Raw genomic sequence first — 22,055 nt, 5'->3', positions numbered from 1 at the left:
GGGGAAAGGAAGGTTTTGTACTTTTAGTTATGATGTTTACATGCCTGTTACATGATGTTGCTCTTTAGAGTGAGGGGGGACTCAGGGTTTAATGATGGTCTTTGGCTGAGAGCAACAGTGCCTTTGTGTGAGAAATTGGAAACTTGCCAGCAGTCTCAGGCAAGCATGGCTCCTTTCCTCAGTGGGCTTGATCTACCTGACTTCCTCCTATACCTTGTCATAAAATACTAAAATTGAACCTCAAAGGAATAACAATATAGGCAAAAACTTTAATGATACAACCAATAAAAAAGTAGTTTATTTCTTTACGGTCTATGAATTATTTAATCAATTTCATTATCTTTTTTTTATCAACATTCAAAAAAGTCTCTTGGCTTATTGTTGACTAAATTGCTTACTTGAATGGAAATGTTGCCAGTTTAGGATCAGAATGTATAGACTCCAAATAACCCAAAGTAATTGTGAATTACCCCAAGAGCTAGAGAACCAATACTTTGTCCACTCTAAAAATCTTATTATTTGAATCATTTTTGTGATAACTTCTCATTACTCCATAAAACTCATTACTCTATAAAGGACATGATTTCAGGTCTAATACAAGGCATGCTTATTATTGTAAGATCGGTTTTCTTATATGACTCTTAAACCAGATGGAAAAGGAAATTACATGTGAGATTTAAATAGACATGACATGGCAAGACTATTTTCTCTTTATGTGAGGATTCAAGTTCAAAGACAAGTTTAAGACCTGACATCTTATTGTGTTTCTTATAATTAAATAAGGCGACTTTTTTCTTTACTTTTACTTTCTTGAAGGTGTGGTCCTTATTTCCCTTGCCTTATGTGCAGATGCTGTTATAGGAAATGTACAGGAAAAAGCTATGAAGATGCATAATGCTTCCAATTCAGAAATGGTAAATATGAACTCAAACACACTGTTGTAATTTTCACATTTAAAAACTCAAATATAAGAACTTATCTTGTTTTATGTAATAGTTATCTTCCTGAAAACTTGTTGAATTTCGTTTTTGGTAGATCAGATCACTTTAAATGAACTAGGAAACTAGGCATTTTAAAGGAACTCAAGAAAGTTCTTTTGTAAAGAAAAAAAGTACATTGTAAACAATCTTCTCCTATCTAATCTCTCTTACTGAAAAACTATTTATTACATTGTCTTAAAGCAAACTCCTAGAGTACATAAATGTTTCTCTTTGGAAAATCATGTTTGGATTTGTAAGTGCTATTTTTTCTTACTTCTAAAACATAGTATTTATTTCTTTTTTTATAGCTTGAGAAATAAAATTGATATGTTTGCTTATGCCATGTAAGTGAAAGAGAGTATGCTTTGTGGCAAGATCACTGGACTAAGACTCAAGACACTTGAGTTCTGATTTCTGGCTTCACTATTAAGCTGCTGTGTATTTGGATATATATTTGGATATGACATTGGAACTCTTCATTTATCTTTCTTAGCTGGAAATTTTAGAGGATAATTCTGTAGCCTCACAAGCTCACAAGGTATTTATTTGTGAGAATATATACTATCTCTATTGAAAAGTATAATCATGTAAACATAAAATATATAAAGAATACTTTGACTTTTAAGAGTAGAAAATACTAAAAATACTGAAAAGTCATATTGCAATTATACACGTGTTCAACAGAAATCCTAGGATTGGGATCATCAGGTTTTACAATAAAATGAGATCCTGTCTGTCTCCTTTAATTTCAGATGCCTTCTTTTCCAGAATTGAGGTTCTAATTTAGAAGGATGTATGAAATCTGTCTCTTCTCTCTTTACACTCATAGAAAAGAGCTTCTTTCAGCTACCCAGTATATGAAGCTACTTTTAGAAATTATGAGTACTTACACTTGGGAGAAAAAAACCTTTGATGTATGTAATGTGTAACCTAAACTTATCCCTAAACTACAAGTTAACTATTTTTAACTGAAAAATGAATGGTGCATATTTGGGAGAGCAGGAAGGGAAAAATAATAAATGTTTACATACAGTCATATAATACAGAATATTATGTTTGTTATAAGTGAATTTTTATAAACATATGGTCAGATGAAGGAAGTTGTATCCAATTTAAAAGCCCCCAAATCTCCCAATTGCAAAACAAATTTAGACTCAGAAACCAGGCAGTCATGTAAAAGCTCATGTTAGGTATAAATCTTAACTGTACTCTATCATGTAAAATGAACCAATTATAAAAATATTGCTGGTAAAAAATAAATACATTTTGCTCAAGTATTTCCCTCTCATTATACTAAGAAGCAATTTAATATTTCAGGGAGTGAGGGGAGATTGGAATCAGAGTGCCTAGGTTCAAATCTTTACTTGAGGCAAGTCCATTAACCCTTATGGACTTTGCTCTACAATCTCTTCCAGCTCAAAAATCTATAATCCAATAAAGAAATTTTAGAAATTAAAAATTTATCAGAATTAATCATGACTGGAAAATTCTACATCATTAATTTTTAATTTACTCTGGCAATTTCTAGAGGTGACACTGAATTTTATCTTACAGAACTCCATTTTTAGATAGTGATTTTTAAAATTATATTTTAAATACATTTATAAAGATCTTGAAGCATACATATACAAATATATATGCTCCTTATTCTTATTAAGCAGATCAAAGAGGAAATAATATTCTTTTACTCTTCCAAGTGCAAATGAACACTGATGAGAAAAGAACCCTCCAGTAATTGAGAATTACAATGACAATTACAGCCACCTGGTCTCAGATACTTACTGTCTGTGAGACCCTTAAGTCAGTCACTTAACTCTGTTTGCCTCAATTTCCTTATCTATAAAATGAGTTTAAGAAGTAAATGGCAAATCACTTCAGTATCTTTGCCAAGAAAACCCCAAATTGGTTCACAAAGAATCAGACACAACTAAAATGTTTGAATAGCAAAAAGAAAAAAAATGACAAATGAAGAATTTGCATTTGGCCCTAAAGACAATACGAAGCCATTGGATCTTATTAGGGAAGCAACATGGTCAAGTGTGTGCTTTGGACTATCACTTTGGTAGCTATGTGAAATATGGATGGATTAGAGAGGAAAGAGATAAAAAAGAGAGGCAAGTTTACAAGGCTATTACAATAGTCCAGCCCAGAGGTTGTGGTGATGCTAATGATGATAACTATGATTTATGTAGTACCTACTATGTGCCAGGCACTTTAAGGGGAGGAGGGTGAATATAAGAAGAGAGTTGGGCAGATATAGGATATGTTAAGGGGAGTAGAACAAAAAAGATTAGGCACTGTTGTTAAGGAGAAGAGAGAAAGCATGAGGAGCTGTGAGTGACTTCAATAGTCACAAGTACATACTTATCAGAAATTAGGAAGTTAGGAAGAAAGATTCAGAGACAGAAATAATAAATTTCCTTTGGACATAGTTTGAGATACCTGTAAGACATCCAGTGAAAATATTGCATAGCAATTGACAGTTGGTAACATGGGACCAATAAATAGATCTGAACCTATTAGACCTAATGAAGTCACTGAGAGAAGGATACTGGAGAAGAAGGCCCAGTACAGAGCCTTGGGGCCATAACTATGGTTTCTTGTAATAAGAAGAAATGTAATGATCCTGCAAAGAAGAATGAAGGCAAGTCAGATAGGGAATAGGAGAACCCTGGAAGAACATCATGAAAAAACAAAGAGAAGGGACTTTCTCAGGAGAGCATAGCTAACTCTATCAGATTTTTCAGGGAGGTCAAGAATGAAGATTAATAAAATGCCTCTGGAATTGTCAACTAAAAGATCTTGGTAACTTTGGAAAATGAGTTTCAGTTGAATGATGAGGTTAGAAGCCAAACATCTAGGAGTTGAGAAGTGAATAACTGAAGAGGAAGTAGAAACAAGTAGAGACAGATTCTTGCAGCTATTTAGTTTGAGAAAGGGAGGAAAGATATAGGATAAGAGAGGGTTTCATTAAATGTTGTTAAAACTTGATTTATAACTTCCATTTGAAGGCATTCATATTCTTTATTTATTATCATACTTATTTCACATAAATGGGACCAACATAATAATGAAAAGAAAAATTTCAAATAACTTTTGATAATGTAGGCAAGTTCAAAAAAATACAGTAGAAAAGATTTCTTTCAGACTAGTGTTCTGAAGAATAATAATAGAAAATCAGGAAGTTCAGAGGTAAAGGTGGTTCCCATAAGATATTGTATCAAGGCACAGCATAGAATGGGCCTGTTTTTGTGCAAAATAGAAAATTGTAATGTATTTTGATTTTGATAAAAATTAATCTATGTACCAACAGCAACAGAGACATAATCATTAAAACTTTACTTAATCAGAGTTAGTAGCTTGTTCTTAGTACTGAAGTGAATTGGATGATTAACCCCATTAGAAATTACTTTAGAAAATAATCAGAGCTTATAAAATTAAGTGCTTTATCATAATGAGCAATATGGGATTTCAAAAGTTGAACAAAGCCCAGAAGCTCTTCATAGTTTTCTAGTGAACTGTCACCAGCTTTTACAATCTCCATATTCTCCAACTACTACCTGGAGAGAGATACAAAGAATTAAGCATTTGCTATCTTGTTAGCATATTTCAATACTAAAAAGAGAGTGAAGTACAAATTGCAACAGAATTGACCATACACAAATAATTGAAAAAATTCATAATTGAGAAAGCATACAGAAGTCTTAGATTGGAAGGATGAAATGATTTTAAATAAATGATAGATCCAGTTGGAGCTTTAATTTATATTGGCTCGAAGACAAAATAATGACCAAATCCATTAGTGTGAGCCAGAGAATAAACACATTAAATGAGATTCTTCAAATAGATTTTGAAGGAACCATAAATTAGTTAAGTACAGTATAAAACAACTCCCAGTAGCCCACAAAGTATTTCCAGAATGAAAATAAATTTATTTGCAAGTGACAACCACAACCCTTTAACCAACTTATATAGTTAATTGGTTGATTCATTTTGAAATTAATTTGAAAGATGAGTCAGCCAACATTTATTAAGTGCCTACCATGTGCCAGGCACTATGCTAAGAACTGGGGGTGAAAAGAAAGGCACAAATAAGCAAAATCCCTGCAATCAAGGAACTTACAATCCAATTAGAGCATGTGAACAACATAAGATAATGAACAGGGGATATTGGAGGGAGTCTCAGGGGCATGGGACACTAAGCTAAAGAAGGACCAGGTAAGCCTCCTTGCAGAAAGTGGGAATTTAGCTGAATCTTGAAAGAATCAAGGGAAGTCAAGAGATGGAGATGAAGAGGAGTGTTCCAAGCATAGGAGTCAGCTGGCAAAAGCAATGAAGCCAGTGTCACTGGATCACAGAATATGTGTAAGTGAGGGGAGTAGATATAAGAAGACTGGAAAGGTGGGAATAGGCCAACTCCGAAAGGACTTTTACACTCAAGATTTATTTTATATTGGATCCTGGATGTAATAGGAGACCACTGGAGTTTATTGAATAAACAGATGATGTGGTCAGACCTGCATTTTAGGAAGAACATTTTAATTGCTGAATGAAGGAGGGACGGGAGCTGGAGTGTAGTGAGATGAGACAAGGGAGACAAACCACCAGACTGTTGTAAAGGTCCAGGACTGAGATGACAAGGGCTTGCACAAGCATGGTGATGGTCTCAGATGAGAAGATGCCATGTAGGAGAAATATTAAAAAGGTACACATGACAAGACAACTATTGATTGGATAATGGCAAGGGCAAGGGTGGATGTTACTGAGAGAGGAACTGGTTGAGGATGACACTGAGATTGTAATTTGGGTGACTGGGAAGATGGTGTTATTCTCAACAGTAAGAGTGGTTATGAAGAGGAGTTCCTGGTGGAAAACAATGAATTCCATTTTGAACCTGTTGAATTTAAGATGTTTATAGGACATCTGACTCAAGATGACTAAAAACTAATTGGAGATAATAACCGTAATACTAATGCTAGCTAATGTTTATATAGTACTAACAATGGAACAGGCGTGTGCTAAGCACTTCATAATTATTATCTCATTTGATCTTGACAATAATATCCTAAGAGGTATATGCTGTTATTCCTATTTTATATATGAGGAAACTGAGGCAAACAGGTTAAGTGACTTATCTAGTGTCACACAGCTAATGAATGTCTGAGGCTGGATTTGAATTCAAATTTTCCTGACTCCTAGTCCAGTGCTCTGTCCACTGTGTCAAATAGCTACCAATATTCAAGATGCACAACTGGAAGCCAGCAGTAAAGTGAAGACTGGACAAGTAGATTTAAGAGTGATTTTAATAGAGCTTATCATTGAAACAGTGGGAACTGATGAGATGACCAGGGGACAGGAGGAGAAGACACAGAAAAGAGCTTTGGGGAGTCCCTACTTTTGCCAGATTTTACATGGATGAACATCCAGCAAAGGAGACAGAGATAGTGCAATTAGATAACATTGCTAATTGCTAATTGTTGGACCAGACCAATGAAAATTTCCCAGTGTTTGCCTATTGTACTTTGCAAACAATAGATAGGAGCCCAATAAATATTGAATTAAGTTTAAGCTAGTTTTCACTGTTAAGAACCATAACTGTTGAACCATTCTAATCTGTGCTGCTTGTATTACCAAATCTGAGCCGTATATGACTTTAAAATGTTCTGGTTTTAATGGTATTAGATATGGAAATAAAAGAAATTGTAGATAGAATACTGTTTTTTTTTCTTTTATAACCCTTACCTTCCACATTAGAATCAATACTATGTATTGGTTCCAAGGCAGAAGAGTGGTAAGGGCTAGGCAATGGGGGTTAAGTGACTTGCCCAGGGTCACACAGCTAGGAAGTATCTGAGGACCTCCTCTCTGTTGGCCTGGTTCTTAATTCATTGAGCTACCCAGCTGCTCCCCAGAATACTAATCTTAAACAGCGTGACATAATGGAGAGAGCATGGATCTGCAAATAGGGAGATCTTATTTCTTCTGATTGGATATATGACCTTGAGCAAATTGCTTACCCTCTCTTAGCCTGTGACTCATCAATCTCTAATATAGGAGTTACACCATTTTAACCCCAAATTCCCTCCTAGATCTAATTTTTTAAAATAAATTACTTGTGAGGACATACAGGGTAGTACAAAGATGGCTTTTATGGAAATAAAAGCCAAAGAGAACTGGTGTCCAATAAATGTAGTTTTGAAATTATACACATAAACCACTAAACAGCATATGTGCTTTGACCCAAATATATCATTGGTAGGCCTATACAGATAGATATTTATGGCATTTTTTATGACAAAAAAACCCCAGAAACTGAGAATACCAATCACTTGAGGAATAGCTTAACAAACTGTGATGTGAATGGAATGGAATACTAAGGCACTTTAGCAAAAGAAGAAACTGCTAGTTTCAAAAAAATATGAAAAGACTTTTAATAACTGAGGCAGAGTGAAGTGAACAGAACCAGAACAATATGTAAACATTAATATTATAGAAACCATTGATTTTTAAATACTTAAAAACTCTGATAAACTAAATGATCAACCATGATTCAATAGACTTGATGAACTTTGCCAATTTCATGACAAATATGATTGACCTAATATATAGAATAAGAAATACATTTTTAGGTATGACTAATTTGGGAATTTATTTTTCATGAATTATGTGATGCTGGAGTTCTATTTTCCTTTCTTCTTTATACTTCCTGTTCCCCTTCAATCCTTTCTTCCTTCCTTTTTTTATTCCTTCTATCCTTCATCCCCCTCTTTCATCCTTCTTTCCTTTCCTCTCTTCCTCCTTCCCTTTCCTTCCTATTTTTTCTTTTTCCCCTCTTCCTCTCTTTCCTTCTTCTCTCCTTCCTCTCCTTTACCTCCCTCCCTTCCTTTTTTCTTTTCAGTAAATGGATGAGTATGGGAGGAATAAAAAATGATATGACCATGGGATGATAGATTTATAATTTGGAAGATACTTTAGAATTCATCTAGAACAACTTAATCTTACAGATGAGAACACTTAATTAGTGAGGTCAAGTGACAAAGCCCAGTGTTCTAATATATTATTATGCTATCTACAAGGATGTCTCAAAGTAATACCCTGGTCAGAACAGGAGAGTATTGGGGGAACTGCTTTTACCAGGATGGTGACTAAGTTTCTGTGGAGTTTGACACCCTAGGCCAAGTACCTGAAGCTATAGTTTTCTGCCACTTTCCCAACCTCTTCTCACAGACCCTGAATAATTTACAGGGACTGGACAGCTTTAAGTAGTCCCCTTGTGGAATCAATCAATAGATTCCTTTTTAAAACTCTAGTCAGAAGCAATTCTAGATCATCACCACCCTTTCTTCAAATAAGGTATTCTTGGCCAGAAGGGAATTGAATAGGTAAACAATACCCAGTGGCATAATATTTGAGATTGTTAGGGGCAGATAAACCTTGGGTAGGTTGATGGAGGAATAGAGAAGTTTATATATTAAGTGTGCCATGCAATGCTTTGCTATTTTCTTTTAGAAAGATTAAAATTGGGCATGTGTATTATATATTGCTGGGAAGTTTTTTACATTTTTGTGTCCTATTACAAAATGTCTTCTAATCCAATAGCTGTTTCAGATATTAGCAATAAATACATATAAGAGAATATACTTCAGGGTTTTGTATATTTTTATTTTGTCTGTAAGGTTATAAACAGTTACCATCAGCCATCATTTTTAGTATGTTAATCTATACAGTAGCATTGATGTTAGCTTTAAAATGTTTTGTGCTGTAGATTTGATTGAATAAATTAATTGAGCCACATATTAAAAGGCCTTAATTACCTACCTTTGGTGTGATAGTTATTAACACTAGGTAATTTTTTTTTACCACTTTATTTCATCCATTCCAGGTTTTATATTCCTATTCAATAGGTTTTGTGTACATTTTATTGGGATTGACATGCACTACTGGATTAAGCCCTGCAGTAGCATTTTGTTCAAAGGTAATGCTAGTTAATCACTTTTTAAACAAACATCTGCCACTAAATAGTTTTCTATATGCTTTTAAAGCTCCCCTTGTTTGAAAAGACAGGTACAGTGTAATTTAGAAAGTCTTTTAATTTATCCTTACAGTGATCTATGTCAGGACATCAGAAATTTATTTTGCATGATTTCTATTTTAATGTGTTTGTCCTTGCTACAACTAGCAAATTAATTTTTTTAAATCACTATGCCAAAGTTGTAGATTTTTAATTTCATTATAATTTTCCATTATTTAATCAAAATTAAATAAGAATCTTTGCTTGAATGCATTGTTGAACAGCTTATTATTGCTCAAGCAGTTGATTAAAATCTGTATTTTATTTCATCTTGTAATACCTCAGGGTTTGTTTTGCATTTTCCTAACAGGTTTTTTGTTGTTGCAGCATCCAGTACAGACGTATGGTTATGCATTCCTTTTCTCCCTTACTGGGTATTTTGGAATCTCCTTTGTTCTGGCTTTGATTAAAATTTTCGGTGCTCTTCTTGCTGTAACAGGTAAGGCTAGTGGATATGCTTGATTCTTTAATATGAGCATGTTAACATGTATCTAAATGTTATTCTTTAAGAGCAGGAGTAGCATCCACTTTTCAGTAGCAAAAAAGAAAAAAAAAATAATTCCACTGACTTTTGAGTGATTTGCATATGTTCTTGATTCAGCTTTTTAAAGGAAGCTATATTTGCTTTTTATATAATTCATTTGTTTTAAAAATCTTACCATATTTGAAAATATATAAATTATCATAACAACAGACCCAAAAGAGCCTAAAAACTTGTTTAGTCAGTATTCACTTTATTTGACTATAGTTTCTGAGTACAACACTAATATAAAATATAACCCCATTTATAAAATTGCACAGAACCTGGTGATTATGGTTTGCATAACCTTATAGAATGGGGAAAAGGAGTAGAGAGGAAAATTTTTTTAAATAAACCCTGGGCCAAAGACCCAAATAAGCAAAATTATTCTGAGATCAATTAAAAATGGAACTGGAAGGAAGATAGCAAAGTGACAAAAGTTAGAAAAGATCTGCAAATAAATTCTTTTCCCCATCCAGAGGAGTGAAACCATTGTATTTGAACTTTTGCTATCATGGACTCATCAGTCAATCAGTGATGTGCATTTAGAGAAAATGGAAATAAAAGGAACATAGCTCTAGAGCTGGAAGGGATCTCAGAAGTTATAGAGTTCTAAACTTCTCATTTTATAAATGAGGAAACTGAGACTCAAAAAATGGTTAAGTGACTTATAATAAATCATATAAATATATCACTATATATTTATTACATGTATGCTTGTACATGTAATAAATATATCAATAAATATTACATGTAGGTAATTAACAGGCAGATTTGGAATATAAGTTCTCTGATTCCAGACATAGCATTTTTTCCAATGTACAATTCTATACACATACACAAAAAAAGAAAGGTTGAACAAACAGCAGTTTTGAGGGATTAATTCTCAAAGTATCTGAAAGCAAGTATGATACCAGCATTTAGCACAGTGCCTGACACATAGTATGTACTTTGTAAATGCCCTGACTTGATCAAGTACATGAGGGGAAAATCTTGGACCTCCCCCATAAAGAGTATTGGAGAAAACATCAGTAATTACTCCCATATATACAGTATTGTTATGATAATGATAAATAAATCTCTACATACATCAGATTCATGTTTGATGAGATAATAGAAAGAAACAGACAGACTTTCTTGAGTAATATTCCAGAGACCATGTCTTTTTCATGGCAAAGTTGACTTAAGTATAAAATAAAAGATATTATAGTGTTTATTATTTGTTGACTACAAATAAAAGTGTGTAACTTGGTAGAATAGTCACCGTAAAGGCTTTCCTCCTACAAAGTCATATGTGTATGTCAAATTTATCCAAAATTCCTTGAAAAATAACAACTAAAATCTTGTCCATAGACTGATCATTAATAGCAAGCAAGACATAAAACAGAAAAAGATGCTTGCCATATGTATTAAACACTTTCTTTAGGGAGATACAATGCCAAGAGATTCCTCTAGACAGTGATGTCCTACAAATGTGATGATAATGTGATGATTGCATCAAAGTCTAGAACACTGCAAAGCTTTCTTAGTTATATCTATAATCTCTTAGAAGAGTTTTACCTAACTGTCCATATCAGAAAAAAAACAAATAGGTTAAAAATGCCTTTTGTCTTCTCTAACATTCATTTAAATGGAAAGCTATAGTGCTTGTGTATGTGTGTGTGTGTATGTGTGTATGTGTGTGTGTGTGTGTGTGAGAGAGAGAGAGAGAGAGAGAGAGAGAGAGAGAGAGAGAGAGAGAGAGAGAGAAATAAGGTTCAGCATTAAATATAAGGGGGAGTAGGTTGTTTACCTTTGGAAAATTGCAGAAGTTTTACCCTAAACTTCACCCTGACATAAATCCTATTTTTTTAAATATCTGTATCCTTAAAGTGACATCATACAGCTGCACATTATTGAATACTATGGTCTCTGATTAATTCAAAATAAGACTTATGTAAAAAAGGCAGTGGTGGGATGCAGTTAAGTACATGAGCAGAAAGAGACCTTTTATAAACAAGGAATTATGGAGGAGTACTAGAATAAAGGATACCAGCATAGAAATATATGATCAAATAAAAGATGTGCTGATCATGTGGGAACAGAGCATAAATTAGGTAGCCTTCTCACTACATAGGTATCCTCATAATGTCAAGAAAACCCAAAGAAAATCACAAGTAGCATGTTTATCTGACCTTCAGTGATAAACATACAGTATAACTTGGGCAGAGTTGCACTGGATAGGCAGGCATGGTGAATTGCAATATGTCTAATCAAAAGATGAGATCATAAACCCCTGCGTTTTTTTTTTCTTCATAATGAGCTTAGCAATATTGGGTCTAAAATTTTTGAAACTGTTAAAATTCCTTTCTTATCCACATATGATGCAGTAATGAAAGATGCACATGTGTATAACATATATGGAAGGAAAATAATATAAATGTGTGTATTGATATATTTTCACATACATATCCACTGATATATATATATATATATATATATATATAATATACACATACCTATGCAGCCTCATCAAAAAGACCTACTTAATAATTAAGTAAAAAAGTTAGGCTTTCATTAGTTTATTTCTACAGCTTTGTTTTCCTTTTAATTCAGTAAAGTAATATTTAACCAAGCTTAAAAATATAACATTTCATGTGTGAGAATTTTAAGGTTTGACTTTAATAAGAACTTTCTTAGGTTTTCTCTCCCTGATCTTAAATTTTAATTAGTCCTTTAAAAATACAAAAATTGGAATGTGTTTATTTACTTTCTGTGAAACAGTATTCCCTTGTTTCTTGCATTTCTTTCCATTCTTCTATTGAGTGTGAGGACTGATGAAAATGTTTAATGAAAATTGTATTTCTGTTAGGAAAATGAGAACTTATCAAACTTAATTGGAAAAAAGAACAAAAGGCATTTAACTTAGAAAATAGTTATAAATATTTTAATTAATAACTGATTTGGTGAAACAGAAATAATACTAATTAAAAAACTGAAGTAATTTAAAGTGTTTTTAAATTATTCATCTGTAAACTCAATTTTCTAATTAAAACTATGCTTTTTTATTTTGCTTTTTCCATATAATGGAAAAAATCTTTTTCTAATATACATAAATTCAGACAATGTTACAAAACATTATTTAGCTTTAAAATAAGTAATGATTAGATGCATACCATGAATAGGCAAGGAATACTCTGCAATTATACATTTTATGCAGAATTATCATTTTGAAAATTTTAAGGTACAAAATGTTGCTGAGAAATGTCTTATAGTGAAATAGTTGGGCACTCTGCTTAAAATTCATAGAAAATGTTTTATTTGCTTTTAAAACTTTTGAATACATATTTGCCTACATTGTTGAATACTGACTTGTCATCCTATTCAGTAAACTTTTATATAAAGTACCTATTATATGCAGAATAAAAAGGTAGGAGTTAGGAAAGATGCAAAGTTTAGGAAAGAGAAAATCCCTGCCTTCATGTTACCTAAAGATTAATAGAGAGATATAAAGCTTTACAATATATAACAGTTGAATTTAGCATTGTGTTGCCAAGAATTGGTTATAAGTATGTAAATGAGGTTCAAATAAGTGCTATGTGGGCAAAGCAAAAAAGTCGTTACCTACTTGGGAAATTTTAGACTTCCTAGAAGGGGTAGCATTTTTGTTAAAAAGTTGGTGTGTTGCACCAGGCTTAATAGCTGACCTGGAGGGTTTAAATTTGTCAGCTTCTTCCTCTGTCATTAATGTCAGTACTCCAGTATTTTGCCAATGAAGACTCATGAGCTGCTTCATCCAATGAGTGGCAAAGGATTAGCTGCCAGCTATCACTTTCCAAGACAGCCTTGAATTTTTGGTGATAAAATGGTCTCAGTGCAAGTGATATTAAATAATACCAGTGATCAGAAGATTGAGAATATCTACCTCTCTGATCAGAAGCTGCCTTCAGGCATGCTGATACATATGTTTAGCCCAATGGGTAAATAATAATTATAAATTAAGATTTTACAGTGTGGTAGATGTTTAACAACTTAAAAGATAAAATTGAAATAGAAAATACTGTGCTTACTCTGTTGAATAGTGATAGACCTCACTTTTGTTCATTTTAATTTTCATCTGCATCTCTGAACCTTAAATTTTCTCTACTCTTAAATACTAAATCATGCTTCTCAGAAACCATTCAGTTTTCATTAACCCATAGAAAATGAGATATAAGGAGTGATGAAAATAGACCCAAATACCTCTCAAAAGACCATTCTAGTAGTTTCCTATGTTTGCCTTTCATATATGCCCCGTTTTAATCTATATCCTGGCAGGGTAAGAAACAGTCTAGCTTACAATGCCCTTCATCCTCTCTCATTTTTTCATTTTGTGAAGTGAAAAGAAGATATTAGGAGAAAGGAAAGCTGCCATTATGGACCTCTGGCTACCATCTTACCCATATTTTTCATTTCATTTTAATAGTATAGCACTTATTATTTTAAAGAATTTTGAAATTCAGTTACTTTTAAGAAGTAAAATTATGGTGTCTTTTATCATGACATACACTTGAAACATTCACATTCAACTTCTGTTTATTTTATAACTTCAGCTAATGTGGTCTTAATTGGTGAAGGTAGAAAAAACTATAAATGTATGTGATAATTGTATAATAAAGACAGTGAGACACTCCTGAAAGAAAGTTGGTGTGTTGGTCAACCCAGTATGATCAAAAACTTAGAAAATAGCTAAATATCAAGAGCATAGAGGACACGGAGAGGAGTGATATTAGTTAAGACCAGAAATGAAAGGTGGTCCTGAGTTGAAGATATCCTTAATTGCCAAGCAAAGCAGTATGGTGGCAAATGTTAGGGAGGAATTTGATGATATTTAAGCAAGAGGAAAAGCATAAAAGAAATATGATTGGCAGTATAGGATGATTTCTAGAGGGAAGTAAATAGAGAAAGAACTAGAATAAAATAGGAACATCCTGTGGGAGACTCTTCAAATAATCCAGGTAGATAGTAATAAGAAACTGTGTTAGTGTGATAGTATTTGCAACAAAGAAGAGAGTATAGGTATAAGAGATACAGCAGAATCAGAAGTCAAAAGACTTGAACACTAGTAGAGAATGAATGGTGCAGGGAAAAGAAAGTAATATTGATATTTCAAACATGAAAGACTGGTTGACAATGATACCACTAAAGAAATAGTCAGATCTGAAGAAGACAGGTTTGGGATGTGAACTATTATAAGTCCAAATTTAAACTATGCTGAATTTGAGGTGCCATTAGATACCTACCTATTCAGTAATGTTCTTCAGTCATTAAAAACATGATTCTAAATTTCACAGTTGCAAGAGAAATCAAAGCCAACTTTGGATTTTTGTAGTCATCTCCATAAAATGTTAATTGAAGCTTAGTGAAGTAAGTAAGCATTGTGGTTCAGTGGAAAGAACATTGAACTTGGAGTCCAAAAACCTGGGTTGAAATCTCAGTTCTCATACTCCTATGAGAACCAACTGCCATGCTGATCAGAAAGCTCCAGACCACAGCAACAGGCCTTGACCAACAGTGTACTCAGACTGGAATACTCTAGGCATGTAGCTTCAAAGTTCTCTAAAGAGACCTTGAAAACTAATACACTGAACTTTTAGGAAGGGGAGAACTAGGGAAGGTAGATCCAATAGGTGGAAATGGGTGGCAAGAACCCAAAGTTAACAAAAGTAAGAACCACTTCCTCTAAAATGAGCAACAGGAAGCTAGGGGGTAGGGAGGGAGAAGTGCTCAATTCTGGAACTAAGAAAGGAGAGATGAGTAAATCAATGAAAACACTAACCAGAATTTTAAAAAGTATTTCATATCTTGATTCTCCCCAAAAGGAGCAAGTATAACTGCATAACAACTATAGATTCAAAGGTTAAAATAAATAGATTTTTCTATAATGACTACATGAGTGCCAGGAGGAAAAAAATGCAAGATCCAAAAAATGAAATTAAGTCTTTGGAGAAAAGAATTGAAAGTAGCTTAAGAGAAGTGGTAAGCCATACTCAAGAAATGGAATACCTAAAAACTGAAATAGAGCAAAGATCAATGATTCCATGTGATATTAAGAAATATTAGAATAAAATCAAAAGGTTGAAAAAAGTGAGACAAGATATATACTATATATATACTACACTATCTGATATAAAAAGCAATTGATAGATCAAAGAGATAAATTTTTAATTGCTGAACTTCCTGAAAATCATATTTTCTTTAAAGCTGAAACACTGTATTTCAGTAAATCATGAATGAAAAAAAGAAACACCCAGATTAATATGTCTGGCAAGAAAGCAAAGATAGAAAGAACAGCCTGACTACCCCCTGAAAAGAACCCCAAAGAGAAAAATCCCAGAAATGCCATAACTAAAAATCATTTACACAGGACTTGACTATTTCTACAGTAAATAGGATGGTTTCAGCTGTGCTGATAGTAGCCTTATATATACACAGAGAGGGCTGCTAGACAGATCTTTAAAAAAATTGTAAAAGTCTAACAAAGTAGGCTTCATTAAAGACCTCACCGACCTTTTCATGTCTGGAGAGGAGGAAAACCAGAGATAACATTAGTCTTTGCTTTGACCCAATATCAAAAAATATCTTTCAGTATCATTTTCCTTTATGTTATTATATTCATTATGTAAATTGTATTCTTGGTTTTGCTTACCACCTTCTGTGTGAATTTATACATAAAAGTGTTCCTAAATTTCTCTGAAATCTTCATAGTGGATGTTTCTTATATTACATTAATAGACCACAGTACATTCAACCTATCAGTGGTCTCCTTATGGCCACAATTAATTTACACTGGTTAAAGTTCTAGAATAAGTTATCATGCCATTTCTGATGGCCTTTTCCCATTTTTAAAAATTTCCACTTAAGTCATTTCAGTTTAACTCCACATCTTTTTTTCCTATTTTTTTCTTTTTACTAATTCTGATTTTAGTTCTCAATCACTGTTCTGATTGCATATAGACAGCTGACTCAGGGATAACTCCCATATCAATAATAAGTCCTTTCATAACTATGAAAATATAATATATTTTAAATAACATCACATAAATCTAAAAGGTAACATTTTAAATGTTTATAGTCACTGAATTGCATGCAGTTTAGAGTGAAAATTCAGAACTCATATAGAAGAAAGAAATCTCATGTTTGTCATTCATGTACACTGTTAGATAACTCATATTGTTTCTGTTTTGTATTGTTACAACAGTATCGATGAAAGTCTCAGAAGTCATTAGCAAGAAAGTGAAAGCTTATAAACTGATCATTTTTTTTTCCTACAGTTACAACGGGAAGAAAAGCAATGACCATTGTGCTTTCTTTTATATTCTTTGCTAAGCCATTCACATTTCAGTAAGTACTTTGCTTTCTATAATTTTTTCGCCTTCTATGAGGTATATAATATGTCTCCCTAAATAACACTAACTCTAGTTCTTGTACTTTCCTTCTATTTCTTTGATAAGTGCCTTAATTTTAATGCTTTAGAAAATATTTTATAGTGAACCTTTTTGCTTGAAGCTCTTATTTGCAGATATCTCTATACAGTTCTCATAGATACTATCTTAATTCACTTTTTATATAAATAGATTCTGTTGAAAGTAGTATGCATAACTTGAAATCCTGGAAGCTAGTAATATATTCTGTATACATTACTGAGAATAAGTGCTTATTTTCTAATACAGAAATTCAAGACTTTTCCTCCTAATGTAGGGAAACCATGTTGATGTGCCTAAAATATTTACTTGCTATTAGATTTCTGTCATGTATTATACATGCCCATCCTTCATTAGAGTCATTTTATGCCTCATCATGGTATGTTGGCAGCCCTGAGTTTTTGAAGGCTGAGCAAGCAGAGTATAGACCCTGGCACTTCTGAGGGGTCTTTTATCTATTTATTAAATAAAATATATTAAAATATTACTAATAATGTAATATAAAATAATGTATTAAAATAAAATAATAATTTTTTGCTGTCTGAAGCCCAGCCAAGATGAATTCATCCCAAGGCCGACCTTAAGGATGTTGTGTATTGTACTGGCCTTGTGATTTGGGTCAGTATATTAGGATGCACCACTAAGGCCATTGAGCCTTTATCTCACTTGAAATCAGCATTGTCTTGGACCTATTCATAATAGGAGAAGCTGTAACCTGCAACTCCTAGGAGTCACACTCAGATGAATTTTAAATATGTCTCAGTTGCCTTAGAATGAATGTTCATCCATACATATATAGATTTATATCCTTGCAAAAATAAAATTTTTGCACTTCAGTTGCCATCAAAACACAGAGCAATTGGAATATATATATAGTTAAAGCATACAATATCTATGGAAGTTTCCTTGGTTTCTCTTTGTTTCCTAGAGATGCCTTCTTTCATGCCTTTTAATCTCTTATCTAGTAGTTTTCTAGGTTCTCTAAGTGACCCGTAACCAATTTCTAGCCTCTGAGGTTATCCACAACCATTGATTATGTTTTCTAGATCTTTTGGAAAGTTTGGGTTTTAAACTTTGATCACTATAATGAAAGGCTTCAAAATTTGTTAAACATACTAAAAATAAAGAATGGCTTTTCTCTAAAGATTTAGGAGAAAAGACTCACAACAGTACAGGCCTCTCAGATATCAATAAGTGAAGTCATAGAATTTAGGACTGAAGGTAGAGGAACTAGAACACTATGAACCAGGCCCATGAATTCAGACACCAAAAAATTATAATTTACTTTGAAATACAAATTTTCATCTATTATGTTTTCTTTGCTTTATTAACTAAAAAATGTACAGCATGAATTGACACAGTTTTGATCTTTTGAGGTATTCTTAAGTTTCAGTCTCTCTGGTGCAAGTCCAGTCCCTCATTTTACATAAGAAGATACTAAAGCCCAGTTTGGTAAATTGACTTTTCAAAGGTTAGAAATTCTAAAATTGATTAACTTATAATCCAGTGCTTTTTCTGCTTCCCTGAAGATGCTGTTTAATAAAATCAATAATAAATAAGCAATGACAATATCAAATAATATGATAATTTAGTAAACTTCTATTTTTGAAGGTAATAATTATGTGTACATAGCCAAATTCCTTTGTTTTACAATGATATTCTTTTACTTTCTTTTCCTCTCAGGTATGTATGGTCTGCTTTATTGGTTGTGCTTGGTATATTTCTCAATGTTTACAGCAAAAATATGGATAAAATCAAGCTCCCATCACTATATGGTCTATTAAATAAAAAAATGGAAAACAGAAAGACAAGGACGTTGGCACAAACAGTATAGGCAGTAATTTACACTGTCTGAAATGGAACTCTTTTTTTTTTTTGAGGGAACAATTATCAATTCACTTTCCAAAGGGATCTTTATAAAAACCAAAGGAGTAGAAGAAGGCAAGCTGTGCATTATGGCTTAACTATGAACATTTTCATATGAAATCAACCTTTTCTTCAGAACACTTGAATTCACATTACTTTTGAAACATTCAACAAGCCAGTGTGTAACACATTATGAGAATAAAATATCAAGATGAAGGACCAAATATACTTGGCAGCTTATTGAGAATTTCCAGTAGAAATGGAGCATTGCAAGACCAACTTGGATATCATATTTATGTCATATCTAAAATGCCATTGATATGGAATTCATAGGCTTGTCTTGTCTTTATTATTTGGTTGGAGTTATTAAAGTTGATTTTTTATATTATGATACTGATGACCAAATTTACACTTTAAAGTCTTAGAAGAGTGATTATTTTAAATAAAATATATATTTAATGATTTGTAATATCTTAATATGATTATGTATTAAAGTTGAAAATGGAAATTAGATAGAATTTAACTAAGCAAAACATTTGGGGGATTTTCTCTCACTTGTAATTTAAAAATCTGTTTCACAGTGACAGCATGCCTTTTAATTATTCTGTAAAATGTGCCTAGGATGTCCTTTGAAGTTACCTTTATGCAGCAGTTTAATGTATATCATTGGAAGGATTATTTCTGTCCACTAGGATGGTGCTGAAAAAATTAAGTGATCCCGGAGAGATTCATTCACTTAATTAAGACAGAAAAAAAGTTTGTCTTACAATAATTATAGTTTAATTTTCTCACAGAATGTTAGTCAGCTTTGAAACAATAAAAGATATGGTAAAGTTGAAGTAGTTGAAAGTTTGGTTTATTTTTCATGTATACAAAAAATAATTAGAAACTCATACATGGTAGAAAAAATTTTCTAAGCTATTTTTATGTACTATTTGAAGTGCAAGTGATCTCTACTAAAAAGCTATTTTACTATGTCATTAAAACAGGGATGCAGCTTTGAGATGACCATGAATTTTTAAAAGGCTATTATATGCCAGGGAGGTACAAATGGTCAGTTCCTAACAAAGGGAAAGGGCTTTGCCTCTGGCCTGGTCCAAGTCTCACTATATTTGGAATGTTTTATCATCAGAAAGGTGGCCAACAGGTGATGTTAGTTTGGGGGGTGTGAAACAAGTTATTAAGAACTTATCTACCAAAGTGTAAATACACTAATTAATATTTTAGACTATTAAAGTTTCTGTGAAAATACATAGGGAACTGTGCCCACCAACAAATCACAACCTTTCTTAGGAGTTAAGTCTGTAGTCTCAATAGAGTTATAATTGGAAGGCCATCTAGTCTACCTTCCTCCTTTTCTTGATGAAGAACTAGGACTGAACCACAGTAAGTTCCTGACCCAAGATCACACAAGTAGTAAATATTGGAAATTAGTTCAGATTCTCCATTTACTATATCAGTGCTGTAGGGAGAGACTGAGATACATAGAAGTTCAAGGAATTGTCCAGGGGAACGCAGCTTAGAAGCTGTATCAGCAGCCAGGAATTCAACCTATGTAGGTATTCCTCACTCCAAGCCAGGATTCTATCCATTAAAGTATAAATCTAAAAGTATGCCATTTAGAATTTTTTACACTTAGAATAATCTGACATTTTAGCCATTTATTTTAATTCTACTAATAGCTTTTCAAAAGTCCAATATATAACAAAAACATTTCCTTTCAAAACCAATATAAATTTGATTTCCCAATACAAATAGTATTGGTCAGATCAATTCAGTGTCTGCTCCAATGGATTATTTCATACATGCTTTTAGATTTCTTATACTATTTCACTATTTAGATGCAAAGTACTATGCTGAGCAGCAGAGATAGAAAAAAGGCCGAAGAGAACAAAAGAAAGCCCCTGCCCCAATGAACTCACAACCAAATGGAAGGGACAATGAGCAAACAAATATATAAAGACAAGCTATATGCAGGATAAATAAATGAGAGGGAGGGTACTAAAGTGTAGAAGATTTAGAAATGGCTTCCTCTAGAAGGTGGAAATTCTCTGGGAGCTTGAAGAAAACCAGGGAAGCCAAGAGGTAGTGATGAGGAGAGAAAGCATTCCAGACATGAGAGACAACCAGAGAAATTGTCCCAAGGCAAGATGGTGCTGGCGGGAAGGGGAGAATGTTAAGGAGACTAATACCACTTGGTCAAAGTATGTGTAGAGATTGGAAGATGTGAAAAGACTGGAGAGGTAGAGGCAGGTCTGGGTTATAAAGGGCACTGAATGCCAGAGGATTTTATAATATTTGATCCTATAGGCAATAGAGAGCCACTATAGTTTATTAAAGGGAGAAGGATGGGGATGGGTGACATGGTTGGACCTGTGACTTTGGAAAATTGGTTTGGAATGAGGAGAGACTTATGGCAGACAAAATCCCCCTACAGTAGCCAGCAGGCTATTGCAATAGTCCCCACATGAGGACTATTATGAGTTGCTAGCACCAGTGTGATGACAATAGCAGAGGAGAGAAGGGGACATATTTAAGGTATGTGAAGGTCAGTGATTATAATGGTTATCACTACATTTCTGATGAAGGCAACTTAATGGATGAAGGAGTTGTAACAACTGATCATCCAATATTTGAAATTTGCAATTAACTATTTTGAAGTAGTCTCTTGTGGGTTGAAAAGTTGAATTCTAATCTTTCAAAATTGATCTAATTACTATATCAAGAAGCACGATGACTTTAATACACATTGTAAATTTATTGTATTGTCTTGTAATGTGAATGAACCTTGAAAAAAAATCATCTATCCTTCTGGCCTTAAAAGATGGTTAAATAAAACTGTCCTTTTGGGGAAAAGTGCCTAATAAAAAAACTGATTACACAAAATCCTTAATAACCTGTTGCAGAGTTTCAATTGCCTGTGTCAAAATATTCTTTCTTTTACCAAACATAATTGCTTAAGTTAAATCATTCTGACCTTTCATAGCTTTCTTATATCGTAAACCCTCATGAATTCAATCATTATGGGAAATACTAATATGATGTAATAATCTAAAATATAGAATTTTTTAAAGAAATGCAGTTGTGTTGTTACCTACAGTAGCACTAATTAAAGACTAATAAATTGTTGCCAAGTAGAGGTCTTACTATAACTACCTTAATGAATAAATTCATTT

At 33.0% G+C, this 22,055-nt stretch overlaps 1 protein-coding gene across 8 annotated transcripts in view; it reads left to right on the top strand.

Moving 5' to 3' along the window:
• Nucleotides 1–21,768, top strand: part of SLC35B3 (solute carrier family 35 member B3) — a 50,408-nt gene extending 28,640 nt beyond the window's left edge. For 6 of the 8 annotated variants that reach the window (XM_007487982.3, XM_007487980.3, XM_056823404.1 and 3 more), the window contains exons 6-10: nt 817–914; nt 8,863–8,955; nt 9,379–9,490; nt 16,864–16,933; nt 18,697–21,768. In XM_007487982.3, coding sequence (XP_007488044.2) covers nt 817–914; nt 8,863–8,955; nt 9,379–9,490; nt 16,864–16,933; nt 18,697–18,847 — 524 coding nt within the window. In that variant the 3' untranslated portion in view covers nt 18,848–21,768. Of the gene's footprint in view, nt 1–816; nt 915–8,862; nt 8,956–9,361; nt 9,491–16,863; nt 16,940–18,696 lie in introns of those variants that run through there. The other 2 variants (XM_056823403.1, XM_056823406.1) reach the window with 2 other exon arrangements.
• The last annotated feature ends 287 nt before the right edge of the window (nt 21,769–22,055 follow it).

Source organism: Monodelphis domestica, chromosome 3, assembly GCF_027887165.1.
Source record: "Monodelphis domestica isolate mMonDom1 chromosome 3, mMonDom1.pri, whole genome shotgun sequence".
NCBI lineage: Eukaryota > Metazoa > Chordata > Mammalia > Didelphimorphia > Didelphidae > Monodelphis > Monodelphis domestica.
This window is presented reverse-complemented; position numbering and strand designations above follow the sequence as displayed.